We start from the raw sequence: 23,272 nt of genomic DNA, 5'->3' as shown, positions 1-23,272 counted from the left end.
TTGTTGTGTGAGGTAGAAAGTAAACTTGATGATGGTAATGCCAGATTAGGGAATAGATCAGGTTGGAGAAAAGACAGCATAACAATGTGGTGGATCTCAGCACATACTAATTACTTGTGGAGTTTTAAATAATATATAGATGCCTAGGTCTTACCTCAGACCTACTGACTCAGATTCTCCAGGGGTCAGGCTAAGCTATCTGTATTTTTTTTTTCAGAACACCATTAGTTATTATGATATATAACTACCTCCAAAAACTTTTAATTTATTAGTTATGAAAATCAACTTAGAAGTCAGACAGGCCTGGGTTTAAATCTGTTCTACAACTTGGTCATCATTTGACGTGGATTATTTTATCATTTCCATATAATCATAAAATATCTTACTTGTCATATTTTTATATTTTTAGCTTTAAAACCGGAAAAAGTGAAATTTGTTGCTTGCGGAAGGAACCACACCCTAGTTTTAACAGGTATAGTATTCAATCTGTGGGCTTCCCTGGTGACTCAGCTGGTAAAGAATCCGACTGTAGTGCAGGAGATCTGGGTTCGATCCCTGGGTTGGGAAGATCCCCTGGAGAAGGGAAGGGCTACCCACTCCAGTATTCTGGTCTGGAGAATTCCATGGACTGTATAGTCCATGGGATCACAAAGAGTCGGACACAACTGAGCAACTTTCACTTCACTTCACTTCACTTCACTTCACTTCACTTCACTTCACTTCACTCAATCTGTATGACTTCCTGTCCAATCTGAGGACTGAGGTCTCACTCCAGTAACATTTGTGACTTTGTAAAATTAATAGAAACAGTGCCTTGGTAACAGTAAGATTAGGATTTTTTTAAAAAATGTAAATGGATAGTACACTTGTTTGCCCATGAAAATATGCAGATAAATGTTAAGTGGATGAAGAAAAAGCTTCTCTTCTTGGATTACATTAAGGAACAGCATCTCCTTACCTGTGTGCACACCTTCAGGGGCCACATGCTCCTGATCTTTTTTTTTTTCACATGCTCCTGATCTTGCTCTTCCCTCTTCTTTTCAGAGGGTGAGTGGAAGCCCTTCCTAAAAGGCTTTTGATGTGAGTTAGCACAGTTCCAATAAAAATCCAAACAGGCCATGTGTGTGTATGAGTGTGTGTATATAGAAATTCACAAGGTTATTCTAAAGTTTATATAGAAAAGCCAAGGACCTCGAATAGCCAAAACAGTTTTGAAAAGATCAGAATGGAGGTCCTGATTTTAAGACCTACTGTAAAGCTACAGTGGGGCTTCCCTGGTGGCTCAGATGGTAAGGAATCTGCCTACAGTGTGGGAGACCTGGGTTCAGTCCCTGGATTGGGAATATCTAGGGATTGGAGAAGGGCATGGCAACCTACTCCAGTATTCTTGCCTAGAGAATTCCATGGACAGTGGAGCCTGGTGGGCTACAGTCCATGGGGTCTCAGAGTCAGACATGACTGAGCAACTAACACACACACAATGCTACAATGATCAAGACAGTGTGCTATTAGTAAGTAGATAGACAAAGATTAATGGAGTAGAGTCCAGATATAAAGCCACATGTTAACGCCCAAATAATAATTGACAAAGGTGCCAAGGCAGTTCCGTGAGGAAAAGTAATCTTCCAACAAATCCTGCTGGAGCAATTAGATATCCAGGCCCTGACCACGCAGCAGTCTTTCCCACCTCCATCCCCTACACATAGCTTTTTCTGTCTTCAGGCTGCTCTCACTGCTTCAGCCCCCACCTCACCTCTCTGCCCTCACTCAATACTTTCCCTTTGCTAAAGTGTGTTTTCTCTTTCTCTCATTCAGATTTTTGAATTTTAAGATCCAGTGTATGTCTTCTTCCATAGAGCTTTTTGTGACTATTCAACTTTTTCCTTGTGTCATTCTCTAAAGTGCTTCAGCATTCCACCAACTCTGATATGCTCTATATGTTTTAAATTGTGTGGTTCAGTTTCATGTGGGGTCGCACAGAGTTGAACACGACTCAAGTGACTTAGCAGCAGCGTGCAGTGCTTGTAGTGTCCCAAATTCTATTCTAAGAATTTCATAAATGTTAATTCATGTAGTCTTCATAACACCTCTATGAAATAGACATTATTATTATCTTATTTTATAGATGAGGAAAGTGAGACGCTGAAACGTTAAGGATAGTTTGCCCAAAGTTACACAGCTGATAAGTGGCAAGCCAGAATTTGTACCCAGGACATCTGGTTCTGTGTCCTCTTGCCTAGACACAATGCTGGACTGCCTTGGAAGGCAGAAAATTAAATATAGAAAATTAAAATAATTTTGCAACATAGAGTTTCCACATTTCTAATTAGATTCTTCTTGTATTTGCCTCATTTTATGGTTACCTATTATATCTTAGCCTTAATGGTATGGAAGTTAAAATTAATGAACCACATCTCTTTTAAAAAGTTTTAATTTGAATTATAAACTAATTTGGAAATTACTTTCCTCTTTTTTGCTCTGAATTAATAGTCCGCATTTCAGTTGCTACTTAAACCCTAGAATAATTTATAAAATCTCACAGAAATGTAGAGCCTTGCTTATTTTGCTGTACTTTTGACACCAAAAGGAAGCTGTTCACCAAATTTTAGGATGATGCCAGCTTTCAACTTTCTTCACTAGTAATAGTGATACTATCTAGTATACACTGGACTGTCTCCTAAAGATGACAACTGTGGTATACTGATGTTTTCTTTTCCATGTGCAGGAGGAGGCAAAGTATATGCCACTGGAGGAAATAATGAAGGACAGCTCGGACTTGGTGATACTGACGAGAGAAGTGCCTTCCATCTCATTAGTTTCTTTACATCCCAGCATAAGATTAAACAACTATCTGCTGGGTCTAACACTTCAGCCGCACTGACTGGTAAGACTCTTTTTCCATTTCAAACTGGGACATAGCCCTTTTTTTTCAGACCAGGATATACAGAATCAGTAAACTGAAGACAGCAGTCCTGTTTCATTTTCTTTCATTGACCATGTGTTTTCAGAAGACATTTAAGATAGAACTGAAAAGCATGACAAATACTACAACTTTATGCTTACATACATTTAGAAGGTAATTGTTAAGTAACTTCTAAGCTGTACTACTCATCTGTTTCTTTAGATATTCTTAAATAGTACCTTCATTGCATGTTCTGAAAGTTATATTTCAACTTTAGTGAAGTTGCTGTCAGAAACATCCCAGAAATCTGTGGGATATATGTTACTAAAATACAGTTTGTAATGGTTATTGCATCACTCTGCTCTGCCTATCAAAAGCCCATATGAGAACTTTCTTTAACATTTGGAGCTGAGATTAACATGTCTCACTGAAGAAGCTGCTGGTGTATTTCTTTGTTCCAGTCTAGGGAGGTGTGTGAGGTGCGCTGTTGCTGTTGCCGGTGGGAGAGTCGGATCTGCAGTTCCATCCCTTCAGTTCTCTCACCCACACAGTTGGCATTTAGACCTCCTCCTCTTGTTTCTTATTTTCATATTTCCTTTTATTTGCTTTATCATGAAACACTTCAGATTTAAAAACTTTTAATTAAAAGATACAAGTAAATAAGTCTTGATCATTCTTTTCTAGAATATTTCCCTTAGGTTTTTTTTTTCCCCTAACAACACAACCTTTATCAGAAAGCACAGGAGTTAGCCTAGTTTTGAGATGTTAGGTATGCTAATGTATCTCCTAGTCTCTGAAGTTAGATTATGTATTTTCAACTGTAAAAAAAAAATTTAGCAAAATAAATTTATTTAATTTTTTTCTTCCTCTAAAGCATCATTCCCACAGTGTTCTCAGAGCAAAGTAGTCCCAGGCCTTCTGACCTGGGCCTTGTCTGGGAGATGTGTAGTGTGACTCATGCCGACATTCAGTTCAGTTACAAGTAGACTGCTTGAAAGGAGGGAACCATCTTCTGTTTAGAGACTTTAGAATAAGGAAAGGTTATTATAGGAAAGGACATTCTGTCTTTGCTATTGAGGTAGAAATATGGGCGTGACTAAAGTGATATACTTTAGGTTATTCTCTATCCTTTATCATTATAGAAACATTTCATAATAGAAATAGTACTATTAAGTAGTTCCCTGGTATAAATGTCTTAGTACTTTTCTTTCAAGATACATTGTTTTTCTAAATTAAAAAATAAATGTTCTGTTAGGAATATAATAACTTGCTATCCCTGCTACCTCTTAAAATGTTTTTTCCTCTTCATGTTTTATCTATAGAGGATGGTGAGCTTTTCATGTGGGGTGACAATTCCGAAGGGCAAATTGGTTTACAAAATATAACTAATATGTGTGTCCCACATCAAGTGACCGTTGGAAAACCTATCTCCTGGATCTCTTGCGGATATTACCATTCAGCTTTTGTAACAAGTAAGACAGACAGTTGAATTTCTTATGTTATCTCTCATGTCTAAGTTATTACTAAATTAATAATAAAATGACATAATATCCTATATTTCTATAGCACTATCGCCATGGTACTCCATGTAATGAAATTATTTTGGTCTGTTTTAGGTCACAGTGTTTCTTCATTTTAATAATGAATGTTTATAATTTCAAACTATCTGACATTTTCAAACTATCTGACTGATTTTAATGAATTAGCTCTATTAGGAAAACAAATTTTATATATAAAAAACCCTTCTAAATGTTGGTCCTCAAATTTCTTTGGCATTAAAAACAAGACCTATGAGCCTCTTTTCTCTGGATTTGCTTGGTTCTGTACTTTGACCAATTCTGATCTTGTCCTGATAGTTTGCTTTTATCATTTTAGCACATAAGTCATAGGTTTTCATTGTAGGAATAGGGTTGATGATTTGATGGAAAAGGAGGAGAGTTCAGTATGGGATATGCTTTCCTTCAGTTGGACTTTTCTCAGGAAAAGTCCCCCAATTTCTGCTTTTCCTGGCCTCATTGGCAACCTTCTCTACCTTAATTAAAATATTTTAAATGCTGGAATCTATTATAGCCTACATCTACTCTAGTAGTAACAGCAAAAGTGTGATCTTGGTTTTCCATCCTATTGATGGTTTTTCTAACAATAAAAACACCTAGCAGAAAACAGTTTTATGGACCCTCTTAGATATCTCTCTAAGTATTTGTTACACATTTACTTCTTATTCCGTGCATCTCAGATTCAGGTTTAGAAAATGCTTATTGTCCCATCTTAGTGCCTCCCAGGTTTACCAATGACTCTGTAGTAGTCCCACTACATGGGAAATAGATGGGGAAACAGTAGAAACAGTGTCAGACTTTATTTTTGGGGGCTCCAAAATCACTGCAGATGGTGATTGCAGCCATGAAATTAAAAGACGCTTACTCCTTGGAAGGAAAGTTATGACCAACCTAGACAGCATATTAAAAAGCAGAGACATTACTTTGCCAACAAAGGTCTGTCTAGTCAAGGCTATGGTTTTTCCAGTGGTCATGTATGGATGTGAGAGTTGGACTGTGAAGAAGGCTGAGCGCTGAAGAATTGATGCTTTTGAACTGTGGTGTTGGAGAAGACTCTTGCGAGTCCCTTGAACTGCAAGGAGATCCAACCAGTCCATCCTAAAAGAGATCAGTCCTGGGTGTTCTTTGGAAGGACTGATGCTAAAGCTGAAACTCCATTACTTTGGCCACCTCATGCGAAGAGTTGACTCATTGGAAAAGACTCTGATGCTGGGAGGGATTGGGGGCAGGAGGAGGAGGGGACGACAGAGGATGAGGTGGCTGTATGGCATCACCAACTCGATGGACATGAGTTTGAGTAAACTCTGGGAGTTGGTGATGGATAGGGATGCCTGGCGTGCTGCGATTCATGAGGTCGCAAAGAGTTGGACACGACTGAGTGACTGAACTGAACTGAACTGGTAGTAGTTTGGTTCTAAGAAAGGGCAAACTCTAACTTGGCTAGTTTTGTTCATTACTGTGTCAGTTTGTGTCTTGAAGAAACTGACAATAAATAAATCTTGTTGAATGAGGAGGTAAGTGAATGATAAATTGTTTTCCTTGGGCCAATACCACATACCAACTTACTTCCAACTTTAGGGCTCCTGGGATTGGTATAGTCTGTGCTTACTTTGTTTACAAAACAAAAAATAGAAAAACACAAATAAAGCATTGTCTTATATTTAGGCCTTAATAAAATTGCCAATGGCAATTTTTATTTACTACTGCTTTAGCCAGTAGAGAAACAAGTGCAATTAATCGTTTTAACTGATAGGCATTACATTGAACTTTTTTGTTTTGTTTTCTGTTTTATGCCTTTTAAAAAATTAGCTATATTGATGTATAGTTCACATACCATGCAATTCATCCATTGAAGGTGTGGGGAGCAGCAGGAATTTACAGATAGTAGTAGAAAGAGACTTGTCTGGACTTAGAAATTCCTTTCATATGAGAAGTAAGAAGCATGGGGAAAGGGGGAGGCATGCTGACTTCCTGAGCACTTCTGTGCTGAGTACTTGAGAAAAAATTATGGTACAGAAAACTTCACTTTTGTGCAAATCAATCTAGAAAATTAGTTTGGCTGTGTTTGCAGTATTTGACCAAGTTTTAAGTGGCACCTACCATGTGTGTTAGATGTCACACAACTTCCCTAAGTTCTGATTTGCTAGAAGGGATCTGTCTTCGACAGCTCGTTATACTCATAGCTAAGATTTATTACAGCAAAGGAAAGATCTGTATTCTTCAGAGAGGTCCCGTATGCACTTCCCAGTCCTTCCTCTTCCAGGGCCAGACGAGGTGTGTTTTCTCTTTGCCATTGAACTACAGTGATGTGTGTGTGATGTCTCTGCCCAGGGAAGCCTTGTTCTATTCTCAGGGTCTGAGGCTTTGCTGTGGGTGGCTGGTCATGTAGGCACATCCTGCTAGCAACTCATCATGGCACCTGCAATCAGGCCCTTCAACAGTGAAACCAGGTGTACATCATCAGTGTTGATGTTTGTGCAGAGCAACCCTTTCTTAGCTTCTGGCTAAGCTGGCATAATTCATTTCTCCAGGTGTGTGCAACAGAATCACCTATCACCAGCTTAAAGAACACTCCCAAAGGCTGCATTCCCAGGGGTTAGTCAGCAGTCAGTCGTGGTGTGGTTCTTTTGGAGACATGCGAGTAATACAACAAGATGTGCTGTGTTATCTCTTCTACATGAGTGATGTAGAAGCTTATGATTAGATTATGTATTTACTACAGTTTTAAAATTCCTGCTCTATAGAACTTACTGCGGTTCATAGAAAATAGTTCCTGATTTCATGAAGCTCATAGTATAGTGTGCTAAGTGTGATAACAGAAGCAAATCAATAGTATTGGTATGGACAAGGCAGCAATTAAATGACATGAGTTCCTTAGCAGGAGCGTCTGTCTGGAAAAAGTGCCCTCTAAGTAAAACCTGCGATCTTAAGGCTTACTCACCATATTTGCTTCACGCATAAATGAGTTTTCTACAGAAAGTTTCACGAAAAGCAATTATTTATGCAATAAGTATTATGTTTAATGTACTAGACACACTGCTAGGTTCTTGCGAATACCATAGTGAGCAAGACAAAATCCATGTCCTTTTGGGGGTTTAATGTCTAGTCACTTTGCTTTATTAAAAGTAGGTGGAAGAAGTAAGATCATCTTGTCTATGTATTGTGAAACATAAAATAATTTTCTAGTTGTTACTGGTAGTGATAGTCATGAATTCTTCATGAAGATTTGGATTAGGATAATCAAGAAGAAGGGAAAATCTACCTTTATTCCTTACTATTGAGTAAAAGTATCTCAAGAAAGGTCAGATTTATTAAGTTTATATTTTCAAAATTTTTTATGAAACATAAGAACATGTACCAAAAAGACCAGTATTTTTTGTTCATGTCTCTGTCATCACTGAGCCCTCTTTTTTTTTTCTCCAATAGCTGAGGGAGAACTGTACACCTTTGGAGAACCAGAGAGTGGGAAGTTAGGTCTTCCCCCAAAGCTCCTGGTCAATCACAAAGTGCCCCAGCTGGTGCCTGGAATTTCTGAGAAGGTGATCCAGGTTGCTTGTGGTGGAGGACACACAGTTGTTCTTACAGGTAGGGGTGCGTCTCCGTTCCCTGCTTTCCATGGCACCTAACGAAAACCTTTTTTAACATTCACTTATTTTTATTGTGGTAAGAACACTTAACATCTGCTCCACCATCTTAACAGAATTTTAAGTGTATAATACAGTAATGTTATCTATAGGCACAATCTGGTATGACAAGTCTGTAGAACTTTCACCTTTGCATAGCTGAAATCCATTAATTAGCAGCTCCCCTCTCCACCACCCTAGTCCCTGGCAACCACCATTCAAGTCTCTGCTTCAGTGAGTTTGTATGTTTCAGGTACTTCATGTAAGTTGACTGTGCATCCTTTTCCATTAAGATCTCTACTTTTTGTTCCTATAGTTAGTAAACATTTCTGGCCTATGGAAGATATTGTTAAGTAGAAAAAAAGAAAGAATCTTGTTGAATCATTTTTGCTTACATAATTGACATTTTCATGACCTTAACACCTTTAATGGCAGCAAATAACTTTTTTAGCTCATTTTCAAGAATACTTTGTTTTCCTCATGTATATGTATTCCATATTTATTTAAAATTGACATTAATTTTTCTGAGATACTTTATTTTGAAGAAGCTCCTTGTTAATAGTCTTTTCTACTTGTCATTGGTAATTCTTTTCTTTGATATTCACAATATCTAACTTGGTGATTTCTTTGTGATGTTTATGTCTGTTATAGTAATTCATTAAAGGGAGTTAAGATTGTAAATTACAGATAAGAATACAGAGTTAGAACCTTAATGATAATGTCCCTTTTGGCTTCTGAATTTTGTTTTTGGTATGACATGTGACTTCCTAGGATGCTAGTCAGTATAATTAAAATATACTGCCTATTAATATGCTTACATTGATGCTCTCAGATTTGTTCAGCATTAGATTTATTTTAGATGAGTATAGAGGTAATGCAGTTAGGTAGTGAATAATTATGATACTTTTTAGTAAAAAGAAACAGTTTTTGAAGTCACCACTTAATCTTCAGTAGCCCAAAGCTAGAAGTGTTCTAGAAAAATTTTTAAATAACATCCAATTCTTAGGTGATAATGCTTAAATGTTGCAAGGTGATTAAGCTGTATATTATCTTTAGATTTTCCTCTCTTACATCACTTTTCCTTGACTTCCTATTCTAGTCCTAGTCATGCTTATAAAGCTATGGTTTCCCAGAATTGCAATTTCCAGATGGAATATTTTCAAAGTGAGAAATGTTTTTTTCCAGGTCCTCCACTCTAAATTTGGAAATAATTCTGAAGTTTAAGGTTTTTTTTAACTTCTGCTGATAAAGTGAATTTTTATATAATTTCTGAAAGATTTATTTTAGGAATTAAACTTTAATCTTTATAAATTATCTGAAAATTTATTCTGTAGGCAGAAATGCAATTTATTATGTCATGTATTTTCTCTGGTTTATACAAAGATTATAGAAAGAATTTATTAAGTGATTGAAGGTTATTCTGAAGGACATAATGTTGACTATATAATAATGTGTCATTAAACCATATATTATAAAATATTTTCAAGATAATATTTTAATTATACTTAAAATTTAAAAAGTGCACATAAGTACACATAAGTATGATATTTTCTTTTTTTTTTCTTTATTTTTTAACTTTTAAAATCTTTAATTCTTACATGCGTTCCCAGACATGAACCCCCCTCCCACCTCCCTCCCCACAACATCTCTCTGGGTCATCCCCATGCACCAGCCCCAAGCATGCTGCACCCTACGTCAGACATGGACTGGCGATTCAATTCTTACGTGACAGTATACATGTTAGAATTCCCATTCTACCAAATCATCCCACCCTCTCCCTCTCCCTCTGAGTCCAAAAGTCCGTTATACACATCTGTGTCTTTTTTCCTGTCTTGCATACAGGGTCGTCATTGCCATCTTCCTAAATTCCATATATATGTGTTAGTATACTGTATTGGTGTTTTTCTTTCTGGCTTACTTCACTCTGTATAATTGGCTCCAGTTTCATCCATCTCATCAGAACTGATTCAAATGAATTCTTTTTAATGGCTGAGTAATACTCCATTGTGTATATGTACCACAGCTTTCTTATCCATTCATCTGCTGATGGACATCTAGGTTGTTTCCATGTCCTGGCTATTATAAACAGTGCTGCGATGAACATTGGGGTACATGTGTCTCTTTCAATTCTGGTTTCCTCTGTGTGTATGCCCAGCAGTGGGATTGCTGGGTCATATGGCAGTTCTATTTGCAATTTTTTAAGGAATCTCCACACTGTTCTCCATAGTGGCTGTACTAGTTTGCATTCCCACCAACAGTGTAGGAGGGTTCCCTTTTCTCCACACCCTCTCCAGCATTTACTGCTTGCAGATTTTTGGATCGCAGCCATTCTGACTGGTGTGAAGTGGTACCTCATTGTGGTTTTGATTTGCATTTCTCTAATAATGAGTGATGTTGAGCATCTTTTCATGTGTTTGTTAGCCATCTGTATGTCTTCTTTGGAGAAATGTCTATTTAGTTCTTTGGCCCATTTTTTGATTGGGTCTTTTATTTTTCTGGAATTGAGCTGCAGAAGTTGCTTGTATATTTTTGAGATTAGTTGTTTGTCAGTTGCTTCATTTGCTATTATTTTCTCCCATTCAGAAGGCTGTCTTTTCACCTTGCTTATAGTTTCCTTTGTTGTGCAGAAGCTTTTAATTTTAATTAGATCCCATTTGTTTATTTTTGCTTTTATTTCCAGAATTCTGGGAGGTGGATCATAGAGGATCCTGCTGTGATTTATGTCTGAGAGTGTTTTGCCTATGTTCTCCTCTAGGAGTTTTATAGTTTCTGATCTTACATTTAGATCTTTAATCCATTTTGAGTTTATTTTTGTGTGCGGTGTTAGAAAGTGATCTAGTTTCATTCTTTTACAAGTGGTTGACCAGTTTTCCCAGCACCACTTGTTAAAGAGATTGTCTTTACTCCATTGTATATTCTTGCCTCCTTTGTCAAAGATAAGGTGTCCATATGTGTGTGGATTTATCTCTGGGCTTTCTATTTTGTTCCATTGATCTATATGTCTGTCTTTGTGCCAGTACCATACTGTCTTGATGACTGTGGCTTTGTAGTAGAGCCTGAAGTCAGGCAAGTTGATTCCTCCAGTTCCATTCTTCTTTCTCAAGATTGCTTTGGCTATTCGAGGTTTTTTGTATTTCCATACAAATCTTGAAATTATTTGTTAAGTACACATAAGTACACAGAAGTATGATATTTTCTTATAGTATAACAGACATTTAGCTTTCTGTGAACTTTGTTTTGAAGTTAAAAACCATATTGCCAGAACCTGATTGTTTTCTCCAGATTTTTGGAGACTTTAGAATCTCACAGACCATTAAAGTTTTTATATTTTAAGTTTTTTATTTTGTAAGAGAATATGAAGACCTAGAGAAGATTGCCAACTTCCAGTTTGCATTTGGCTAAATATGGACATTGCAAGAAAAATGAATCTGTTTTCACCATTATATCATAAAATAAGGGTCATTTTCAAAACAAAAATTTAAAAGCTCTTAATTTTATAATAAAAGACATCCCCTTAAATTGTAAAAATTTATCTGTATGGAAAATTCACTACTTTGCCTATTTTTAAAAATTTATCCATGGACCTTTGAAGGCTTTATTATGAGCCAGTCCTCATGAGAAACCTGTGTTCTGAAGCAGTATGGATAGAAATATTAAATATTTAGTCCTAATTGATAAAGAAACGGACCTAAAGAGTATATGATCATCAGTTTGAGTAAGTACTTAGTTAAATACCTAAGAGTTATCGGATACTTTGCAAGACCATAAAGCCAAGAATAGCTAATCATTTGTTCTAAATGGTTCTCTTAACTAAAGGGAGGGGCTTAGATTAGATGATTCTTTGGGGGCCCTCCCCAGCTTTGTTTTTTCTTGTGTCTGTAATTCTGATCTTAAAGTCTATTTAGATCAGACTTTATTGATCTTAAAGTCAATAAAATACTTTAAAGATAATTTTAATTAGTTCATTGTTGATAAATTTATTTAAAACTTGATATTTTGATATAACTATGATAGATTACACAATACAGCTACTGGTTGTAACAATAGTCAGGGAAACAATGGATTGCTGTTGAGAAAGTATCAGACTGGAACTGGGGCAAACTAAGTGAGACCAAGTGATTCATGTCATTTTGTATGTCATCCACAGCAGTTATCAGAAGACCAGAAAGGCTTGGTTATTAGATTGGGTCCACAATGAAGTCTGGGCCCCAAAGAAAATAAGAACTTAACTTCTCCAGATTATGTTTAGACAAACTTAAGATCTCTACAGGGCTACACAAGTATCTAGTTGTGAAATGAAATGTATTCTGTGAAATTAGAGTAATATTTATCTGAAGCCAACTAATCAAATCTGTTTTCCTAAGACAGTATTATTTATTAACATTGAATTACATTGTTAAAAATGTTACAAAGCTAGGATGACTAAAAATTATATTGATTTTTGTATATAATGTCCTTAGGTAAGAGTCTTCAGTCATTTAAAAATAATAGAAACTATTGTCATTGCTAATCATTCAAGCACACAAGGGAACAGAGAAAGGGCAAAACTTTTGTAACTTGATTCAGTGTGCCTGAACGGCCTAATTTCACAGGCTATTGTCAGACAGCCCAAGAAACTTGGGGTGATTGTTGGCCAGCTCGAGATAGACAGTTTTTTCACTTACCCAACATCCTCCTATTAAGCTGAATATTCAGAATTGGAGATATGCTGTGATTATTAGTTTTACGAGAGATAGTGTTTTTACACTAAAATAAAGGTCTGTTTGCCATTGCCTCAGTGTGGCTTCATATCCTTGACACACTATGTTGTCTTTAAGAAATAATATCTTTGTATCTTACTCATGAAGTAAACATTAGAAAGAAAAATGTCAAACTATATGACAATAGTTATGTGTTCATCAGTATCCTGTGTTGTCACAATAAGGTGAGTTGATTAGATAATTACTTTTTAGAAAAATGTTATTTTACAACTGACTGTCCCATTGTGTTTTTGAACCTTCCTGTATGTTTTCTCATTTAATCCTTGCAGCAGCTCTTTTAGAAGAGATTATAGCATTAGGGAATTTAAGTAGCTTGTCTGTTTGCCATAGCTAGTAGTAATGAAGGTTTGGGCTTCTACTTGAATCTGAAACTCTTGCTTCTATAACTGCAGCAGGAGAGGCAATGTGTTGCACTGCGGAGAAGCACACAAATGCAGCAGACACTGTGCTTCCTAAGGCAGGGGCCCGGAAGCATTGTGTGTCTAAAAGGACACTTAGATCACCACTTGTTTATCCTGTTCTTATGCTTTTCCATTTCTCAAGACTATATGAGCTAATACTTACTAAATTATTGGAGTTCGTTTGGAATCACTTCAAAACTACTACTATCGCATAGGATGGATAAACAGCAAGCTCATATTTTATATTCAGTTCAGTTCAGTTTAGTCGCTCAGTCGTGTCCGACTCTTTGTGACCCCATGAATCACAGCACGCCAGGCCTCCCTGTCCATCACCAACTCCCGGAGTTCACTCAGACTCACGTCCATCGAGTCAGTGATGCCATCCAGCCATCTCATCCTCTGTCGTCCCCTTTTCCTCCTGCCCCCAATCCCTCCCAGCATCAGAGTCTTTTCCAATGAGTCAACTCTTCGCATGAGATGGCCAAAGTACTGGAGTTTCGGAAAAGAATATGAAAAGAATATATGTATATGTGTAACTGAGTCACTTTGCTGTATAGCAGTAATTAGCACAACACTGTAAATCAACTATACTTCAATAATTTTTTTTAATTTAAATAATATAGAGGAAAGGCTTTTCCCCTTCTCTGATTATTCTTGCACTTCCTAATAAATGAGCTTTGTGCTGTGCTTTGCTTAGTAGCTCAGTCGTGTCCAAGTCTTTGCAATTCCATGGACTGTAGCCCACCAGGCTCCTCTGTCCATGGATTCTTCAGGCAAGAATAGTGGAGTGGGTGGCCATGCCGTCCTCTAGGGGATCTTCCCAACCCAGAGGTCGAACCCAGGTCTCCTGCATTGCAGGCGGATGCTTTACCATCTGAGGCACCAGGGAAGCCCAAGAACACTGGAGTGGGTAGCCTATCCCTTTTCCAGTGGATCTTCCCAACCCAGGAATCAAACCAGGGTCTCCTGCATTGCAGGTGGATTCTTTACCAGCTGAGCTACTAGGGAAGCCCTAAATGAGTTTTACCTGTGAATAAATGTAGCATATCTGTTGTAAGTTTTAATTCTCATGCAAATTCTCCTCTGAGATTGTTTCCTAAAATAGGTTATTCCATTAAACTACTGTTAAAAGTAAGGATTTTTTCTGTGGGAAACACTATTCGTTTATTTAAGTCAGTGAAAGGAATTAGCTTAGACAATTGATGCTTTTTGACTGAATGGTAATTATAGAGACTTTTTCGGTTTCACTGGCTTTTGTGTATTTAGCAGCTCCTTCTATCATTATATGTAAGAGATAGAATTAGGCCCATGACATAATCGTTACAACTGTGTACCTTGTCATTTTTCTCTTCCTTTATCGAATGTATAGGTAAGTATTGAATATTCTTACATGAATGTTTCCTTGAGAGACCCTTAACGTACTTTATAGAAGAGGGAATATCACCATTTTTCCAGATATAATGATGACAGTATCTGTATCTCTGAAATCCTTTTCTTGTATTTGCCTCTCCCCTTTCAGAGAAAGCCGTGTACACCTTTGGGCTGGGACAGTTTGGTCAACTGGGTCTTGGCACTTTCACCTTTGAAACTTCGGAACCCAAAGTCATTGAGAGTGTTAAGGATAAGAAAATAAGTCATGTTTGCTGTGGAGAAAATCACACAGCTTTGATAACAGGTACAGATCAAATTTCTGTTAATATACTTATTGGAACTGGGTATATTTATTACAAAATAAACAACTATATAAATGAATGTATCTAACTTAAACAAAGGAATTAGTAAGTGAGAAAATGTAATTCCTTGTTTAATATGCCAATGTGTAAAGTTGTAAACTCCTTTGTCATATTTTAGTTCAATTTAAAATCAGTGTAAATGATCTGAAGATTTAGAGCCTCAAAATAAGTCAGTGCTCCCAGAGGTGAGACCATAGTATTATACTTTGGCAGAAAGCTGGAGTCTTTTTGAAACTATTGATGTGAAGGCTCTGAACTTTGCTCATGCCAAGGGGGAAAATCTCCTAAGAAGGAACTTATTTTAAAAAATTCTCCGTGTTCAATCTGACAGTACCATTCAAGCTGAGTGAATTCTTAGAGTGCTTCTGCCACTAGGAGGTGTTTTCAGGAGTGGCTTTCGTGCCTTCTCCACAGTGCTAGCAGCGCTCGCTCTTCCGCTCTGTAGTTTCTCCTTTTGTCTGGGAAGATGCTGCTTTGGGCCTACTTCTCAACCTCAGAAACTAGGTGCTGCCAGCATAGGACTCAGTAAAGGTGCTTCCCCAAAACGACTGACTCACCCAGTGAGAGTCACTCACTGACTGCACAATTTTAATTGCTTTGGAACAAAAGGCTCTGTAATTTTTGTATTTGTAGCTCACATTTCTATCGAAAAAGCAAAGCATTAAAAAGTCGTAACTCATATAATATTTCGAAGAAGGCAATGGCAACCCACTCCAGTGTTCTTGCCTGGAGAATCCCAGGGACAGAGGAGCCTTTTGGGCTGCCGTCTATGGGGTCGCACAGAGTCGGACACGACTGACGCAACTTAGCAGCAGCAGCAGCATATAATATTTTGAAATAATCCAGATACTGGTATTTCTGTGTTTTCCTCCTTCTTTTACAAAGGTTTCTGCTATGATGGAGCTCATCTAATGGTATCTGGTTAGGGGAAGTAGGGATCAGCAAATACAAGGTACTACCGTGTACTGGCCCTTCTTCCCCAAAGAATCTTTCAGAGAGCTCTGGTTGCCCATTTTCCAGTATCAGTGTCCTTGTTAAAAGTATAGTCAAAAGTGTAGTCGCTCAGTCGTGTCTGACTCTTTGTGACCCTGTGGACTGTAGTCCACCAGGCTACTCTGTCTATGGAATTCTCTAGGCAAGAATACTGGAGTGGATTGCCATTTCCTTCTCTAGGGGATCTTCCCAACCCAGGGATCAAACCTGGGTCTTTTTTATTGCAGGCAGATTCTTTACCATCTGAGCCACAAGGGAAGCCCATTACATTAAAGTCCTTGTTAATGTACATCCTTGTTACTACATTAAAGTCCTTGTTAATGTAGCATGAAATTGAGCTATATAGAATGTAAAGAATTATTCATTCATAGTCCCAGAAAAGTTGTTGATAATGTATGACTTATGGCTGGGCCCTTAAGCTCAGTTTCTCTGTCCTTACTGCCATTTTCCATCAACTCTAAATTGTCACTGATAGTTGTCATGGTCCAGGCGCAGGCTGGAGAAGAATTTCAAGATATGAGACAGAATGAGAGGAAAGTAAAGTTTATTAGAGTGGGAGACACTGTTAGAACAGTGGGCCAGCTCAAGGAAGAACTGACATTTAACAGGGGTCCTCAGTATACTTTTATACCCGGGGTACAAGGAGTGGGATAGGGATCTTGTGGGTCATTTGCTGATTGGATGAGGCATGTATACTGGGTGGGAGAAGTGTATGGATGTGAGAGTTGGACTATAAAGAAAGCTGAGCACCAAAGAATTGATGCTTTTGAACTATGATGTTGGAGAAGACTCTTGAGAGTCCCTTGGACTGCAAGGAGATCCGACCAGTCCATCCTAAAGGAGATCAGTCCTGAATATTCATTGGAAGGACTGATGTTGAAGCAGAAACTCCAGCACTTTGGCCACCTGATGCAAAGATCTGACTTAAAAGACCCTGATGCTGGGAGAAATTGAAGACGAGAGGAGAAGGGGACTACAGAGGGTGAGATGGTTGGATGGCATCACTGACTCAATGGACATGAGTTTGAGCAAATTCCAGGAGTTGGTGATGGACAGGGAGGCCTGGCGTGCTGCAGTCCATGGGGTCGCAAAGAGTTGGACACAACTGAGTGACTGAACTGAACTGAATGGGGTAGGAAGGGAGACCGGTTATACTGTTCCATTAATAGTTACAACAAGGGGGAGGGAAGGATGATAAGGGTCTGGTTTTTCCATTTCTGCATTACAAGACCCTTCTTGGTTTTATCTGCTCTTTCGTCCTTGGGTCACCACAATAGTAAATACACACTTTTTACAGATCCTCTAACATATAATTAGGTTATTTGGTTAAAATTTTGTAATACCTTTCCTCCTGATAAAAGAAATTATAGCACAAATAATTGAATATTAAATTTGTTTGACTGTTTTGGTCATGAATCCTCTGCAGGGGTAGGTGTTATGAGTTTTGTTGTTGTTGTTGTTCAGGACTAATGAGAGGTATGTAGTGAGCTATCAGTAAGTTCTTACCAGTTCCCCATTATAGCCAGTGGTTCATGTTTTTAAAAGCTCTCTGAGGTTGGAAGTGTGATCAGGCAGCTTGATCAGAGCTTATTTTTTCTGGCTAAAGACACTCAAGTTTAAAAAAAAAACAACCTTAACATTTTGAACAAGGGAAGTGAAAGTCACTCAGTCGTGTCTGACTCTTTGCGACCCCATGGACTACAACGTCCATGGAATTCTCCAGGCCAGAATACTGGAGTGGGTAGCCATTCCCTTCTCCAGGGGATCTTCCCAACCTAGGGATCAAACCCAGGTCTCCTGCATTGCAGACGGATTCTTTACCAGCTGAGCCACCAGGGAAGCCCTGGTGAATGCGGAAATCAGGGTCAAAAAAAGGAGGAAAGCAACAAAAATAGGGAGTACATGTAAAGAAAAAAACAAATACCTAGTAGTAAGAATTATAATCTAAATTGAGAATCTAACTGCTGGTTTATTAATTATTTATAGGGAATCTATTTGTTTTTAATATATTAAGTTTTGAACTTGCCACTTCAGTGAACTATGGTTATTTTTTCAGATAATTCTCTTGGCTTTTTTTAGTATACAGTTACTTTGCCATCTTAAAGTGCAAGTTCCCAAATATGATCTTGTCATTTCCCAGCTTAAAACCATTAATTTACGTTATTGGTGTTCTTAATATCTGCCTTAGAATCCACCTGCGATGCAGGAGACCCTGGTTCGATTCCTGGGTCAGGAAGATCCCTTGGAGAAGGGATAGGCTACCCACTCCAGTGTTCTTGGGCTTCCCTGGTGGCTTAGATGGTAAAGCATCCGCCTGTAGTGCAGGAGACCTGGGTTCGATCCCTGAGTTGGGAAGATCCCCTGGAAAAGGGAAAGGCTATCCACTACAGTATTCTGGCCTGGAGAATTCCATGGATTGTATAGTCCATGGGGTCACAAGAGTTGGACATGAGTGAGCAACTTTCACTTTCACTTGTTCTTAATATAGAGTTCAAAAATGCTTAATATGAGCTAATAAGATACTCTGCCGTGTGGCTCCTCCTTACCTCTTCAGACTCATCTCATACTACTCTCCCCTTTGTGCTCCCAGACACATTGGTTGCCTCGTGGCTTCTTGACTGTGTTATTCTTTCTGTGCTTGATATGTGATACTGGCCTCTGCCTGAAAAATCCTTTGCTCCCTCCTTCTTGTAGCTAAACCCTAATCCTTTCAGCTTCAGTTTGAAAGCCTTTCCTAATTAGTGGATTAGAGGGAGAGCCCCTCCTCTGTACCTGTACTGGCACCATTTCCTTTATTTCTGCTTCCATGGCGCTTACCTCACTTGAGATGGAGAGTATGAAGGAAAGGCTTGAGGAGTGAAGGTTCAGACTAGCTGCTATGGCCGCAGACAAAAAGATTAACTGGTGAGGTGACAGAATTACTCATCATTGTCTTGGGCCCGGCTGTACAGGGGACCCCCCCAATATTGGTATCCTCAACAAGCAGCATGGTTGGTTTATGGCATTTCCTTCAGGAGCTTTCCACTGCCCTGAAGCAGAAGTAAGGGAGAGGATTGATCTAGTCTAGTGGTGTTTTGGTCTCCCCAGGGGACACATGGCAGTGTCGGAGATATTTTTGATTGTCACAGTTGCAGAGGTGGGGTATTGTATGGGCATTTAATAGATAGAAGCCACGGATATTGCTGAACATTCCACAAGGCACAGGACAAACCCATACAGTTGGGAATTATTGAACCTCAAATGTCTGTAGTGCCAGAGTTGATAAACCCTCACCAAATCAATGACCTGAGGAAAAAAGAAAATGAATTGGGATGTAGAAGGTCAGAATACAAAAATCTCCTTCTCTTTGAAAAGGTGGTATTTATCATGAGAACTCATTCTGGATTGCTGCTACTCCATACAACACCTTGCAGGACTGGGTCTCAACTTCACAAGCCACCAAGTGCTAGTGATTGATTCTCGCAGTATCTATTGCCTAATGTTATGTGTGGACAACAGAAGCCGTAGAAAGTGTGGAGACATCAATGGACCAGAGTAACTTCAATGCAGAATATGAGGGGAAAGTTGCAATGTCAGTTAATATATTTGCTGTTTACAAATAGATCCATCAAAGTAACTTTCATAATTCTCTCTTTTTTTCATTTTAGAATCAGGCCTTTTGTATACTTTTGGAGATGGTCGACACGGAAAACTAGGACTCGGAATGGAGAATTTTGCCAATCAGTTCCTTCCCACTTTGTGCTCTAATTTTTTGAAGTATATAGTACATTTGGTAAGGGCTTCACATTTCCCTGTTTACATGTTCATACTCTTATATTTGATTCTTTTGGGATTTCTTAGAAAATGAGTCCTTTTATGTTTAGATGAAATAATAACATGGCTTTATCTAGTGAATACACTAGTGTCCTAAAGGTCAAATGTCAGACATCACAACACTCTGAAAATCTGTCCTTTTCCTAGTGTTTTTCCTCACTCATAGTTGTCATCTGTAAGTGTTTGTTGGGTTAGATAATAATCAGACCCTCAGATTCTGCTGATAATAAATGACGAGTTTTGAAAATACTTTTATTTAACTAAGTGCTATTTGGATAAAGTGTTATTTCAGTATTGTCTGTATCAGGCACCATATCTCTGTTGTTTCTAACACTTGCCAATTAAGAACTATAGATGAAAATTTTGTTTAGTCTGTGATGATAATAAGGGCTTCCCAGGTGGCACAGTGGTAAAGAATCCACCAGCAATGCAGGAGATGCAAGAGACTTGAGTTCAATCCCTGAGTCAGGAATATCCCCTGGAAGAGGAAATGGCAATCCACTCCAGTATTTTTGCCTAGAAAATCCCACAGACAGAGGAGCCTGGCAGGCTACAGTCCATGGGGTTGCAAAGAGTCAGACACGACTGAGCAACAGAGTGCACACACGCCACAGACACACACACATGCACACACACACTGATGATAATATTGTTGCAGGAAGGGGGACCCCTTCTAGGGTCCAAAACTGGGCTCTTGTCTAACACTCTGAAATGAATTGTCTGAGGAGACACATGTGCTGACAAAGCAAGAGATTTTACTGGGAGAGGGTGCCCAGGCAGAGAGCAGTAGGGTAAGGGAACCCAGGAGCACAGCTCTGCCACATGGTCTCAGGTTTTATGGTGATAGGATTAGTTTTCAGGTTGTCTTTAGCCAGTCATTCTGACTCAAGAGCCCTTCCTGGTGGTGCATGCCTTGTTCAGCCAAGATGGATGCCAGAGAGAAGGAGTCTGGGAAGTGGTCGGACATGTGGTTTCTCCTTTTGACCTTTCCCGAACTCTCCTGGTTGGTGGTAGCTTATTAGTTCTGTGTTCCTTAGCAGGACCTCCTGTCGTAAAACAACTCGTGCAAATGGTTACTGTGGTGCCTGGCCAGGGTGGGTGGTTTCAGTCAGTGTGCTTCCCCTAACAATATCACTTGGAATTTGTTCCCCAAAGGCTCAGAGCCTCATACTGTGGAACACTTCCCATTCCGTGATTTGACACCTATTTGATGAATACCTGCTTGGTACAAAATACTGGACTGAGGATGAGAAATACAGAGCATGCAGTGATGAACACTGAGACCAGATTCTCACTCACTGAGCTTATAATCTTGTGTGTGTGTGTGTGTGTGTGTTGGTTGCTCAGTTGTGTCCGACTCTTTACAATCCCAGGAACTGTATTCCACCAGGCTCCTCTGTCCATGGGACTCTCTAGGCAAGAATACTGGTGTGGGTTGCCATTCCCTTCTCCAGGGGATCTTTCCAACCCAGGGATTGAATCCGGGTCTCCCGCATTTCAGAAAGGTTCTTTATAATCTAGCCACCAGGGAAGCCCCTGTATAATCTTATGGGGAAGATAATTTTTTTTTAATGCTATACATAAAACAGATCAATTTTAACTTTGGAAATATTATGAAGGAAAGGTTCAGAGTATGCTGTTCTATGTTGCAATGTAGAGCTCTATGAAGATACCAGAAGTCTCTTTATTGTAAACATTACACAATGTTTTTTTAAGCATTTTATTGAAAATTACTTATTTCTTAAAGTCCTTAAGATGTTGATTACGTTTTTCATTCTTTCACCATTGTGCATGATTGCATTTTGCTCTTGGGACTTCTAAGCATTAAACTTAAGAAACCTTCACGTAAAGAGAAAGGCTTGAAGACATGTTTATCCCAAGAGACTGATATATTCATGGGTCCCTTATTTCTTTTTTTTTTAAATTCCAATTAAAATAAATAATTTGTTAATTTGTTTATTTTAATTGGAGGATAATTACTTTACAATATTGTGATGGTTTTTGCCGTACATTGACATGACTCATGGGTCCCTTATTTTTAAGTAGAACTTCTCTGATTTTTTTCAAGTTGTTAGTGTTGCTGCAAGATTAAAATAGCCCTTTCTAACTTGTAAAGAGAAATATAATGTGCCAGATAGTTTTTTCTCTATACTATATATTCAGTTGAAAGTAAAATGATGTATAAATCTGGTCTAATTTTCAGTAATAGTTTTTAAAGAATATATATTGTAACTGATGTGTTTTGTGTGTGTGTGTGTGTGTGTGTGTGTGTGTGTGTGTGTAGGGAGGGGGGAGGAAGAGAGATTCAGTCATTCAGTCTAGGAAATCTACTGCTAAGTTAATGTTTTGTAGCTAAAAACTGTTAAAAACCCATTTGTGTTTGAAGCCAATGTTAATTAATTTACCCGTGAATTTATGCTGCAGGTTGCTTGTGGTGGATGTCACATGCTAGTTTTTGCTACTCCACGACTTGGTATGGCAGAAGACATTGAGTCAGATGAAATCGATGATTATTGCTTACCTTCAGCTATATATGTGCCCATCAGTGATCCGCCTTTAGAAAACATACTGCAGAGATCTTTATCAGCACGTGTGCGCCGTAGAAAGAGGGTACATTTGTGACCTGTTCTATATAATAACACTGTCTAGTGCTGCAAAGAAAACTGGAAGAAAACAAATTTATTTTCTTTTTTAAACCAAAGAAGGGTCTTCTTAGATAAATTTACTATATAAAATGATTAGAATTAATGGCTTACAAACTTTTAAAGAAAACTCAGAACTAAACTGTTAAACAAACAAATTAGAAAATTGAAATGATCATAGAAAACCTTTGTAGACAGTGGTACTGCTAAATTGTTGTCTCAACCGTATGTGAATTGACTTCTATTTTGCTTTTGTCTTTTAAAGCTAATACCTCATGAGCAGTGAAAGGTTATATATTATAAATAATGAAAGGTTGAAAACAAAAAATAAGGACTTTGGGTTGAGAGGGAATGTTCTTTCTTAATTAAATTTAGGGATTCTCATTCTGTGCTTTAAAATGATCATTACAATGACACTTATATTTTAAAAAGTAAAATCCCAAGTAATTTCTAAAGGAGACATTCCTCTTTTAATAAAAATTACTTTACATTCCCAAATGTATGCCTTTAGAGGTAAAAAGTTACATTTGGCTTTTTATTATGAAAAAGTATATATGGAAAAATTAAGAAATATCCTGTATTTTGTAGTTGGTTTGTGTTTTCCTGAGTAACTGTTTTTTTTCAGGGAAGGCAGAGAAAACACACATACACTTTTCCCCATCTTGTGAAAAACATACCTACAGATTGATGATTTAGAGCAACTTAGACACAGAGGCAACAAAACAAAACATTTTTGAGCCCTTGGGGATTATTAAAGAGTGAACATTGTAGGACATTGGCCAATTTGAAGTCTCTCTCTTCAATAGTTTTTGCAACCTCAGGGTAGTTTACATCAATATTAAGTATATA

At 38.1% G+C, this 23,272-nt stretch overlaps 1 protein-coding gene across 2 annotated transcripts in view; it reads left to right on the top strand.

Moving 5' to 3' along the window:
* Positions 1-23,272, top strand: part of RPGR (retinitis pigmentosa GTPase regulator) — a 64,670-nt gene that overhangs the window by 4,514 nt on the left and 36,884 nt on the right. For both annotated transcript variants that reach the window (XM_018043930.1, XM_018043929.1), the window contains exons 4-10: positions 410-472; positions 2,726-2,884; positions 4,225-4,374; positions 7,885-8,043; positions 14,762-14,917; positions 19,616-19,740; positions 22,206-22,391. In XM_018043930.1, the coding sequence (XP_017899419.1) occupies positions 410-472; positions 2,726-2,884; positions 4,225-4,374; positions 7,885-8,043; positions 14,762-14,917; positions 19,616-19,740; positions 22,206-22,391 (998 nt within the window). The remainder of the gene's footprint in view (positions 1-409; positions 473-2,725; positions 2,885-4,224; positions 4,375-7,884; positions 8,044-14,761; positions 14,918-19,615; positions 19,741-22,205; positions 22,392-23,272) is intronic.

Source organism: Capra hircus (assembly GCF_001704415.2).
Source record: "Capra hircus breed San Clemente chromosome X unlocalized genomic scaffold, ASM170441v1, whole genome shotgun sequence".
Taxonomy (NCBI): domain Eukaryota; kingdom Metazoa; phylum Chordata; class Mammalia; order Artiodactyla; family Bovidae; genus Capra; species Capra hircus.
This window is presented reverse-complemented; position numbering and strand designations above follow the sequence as displayed.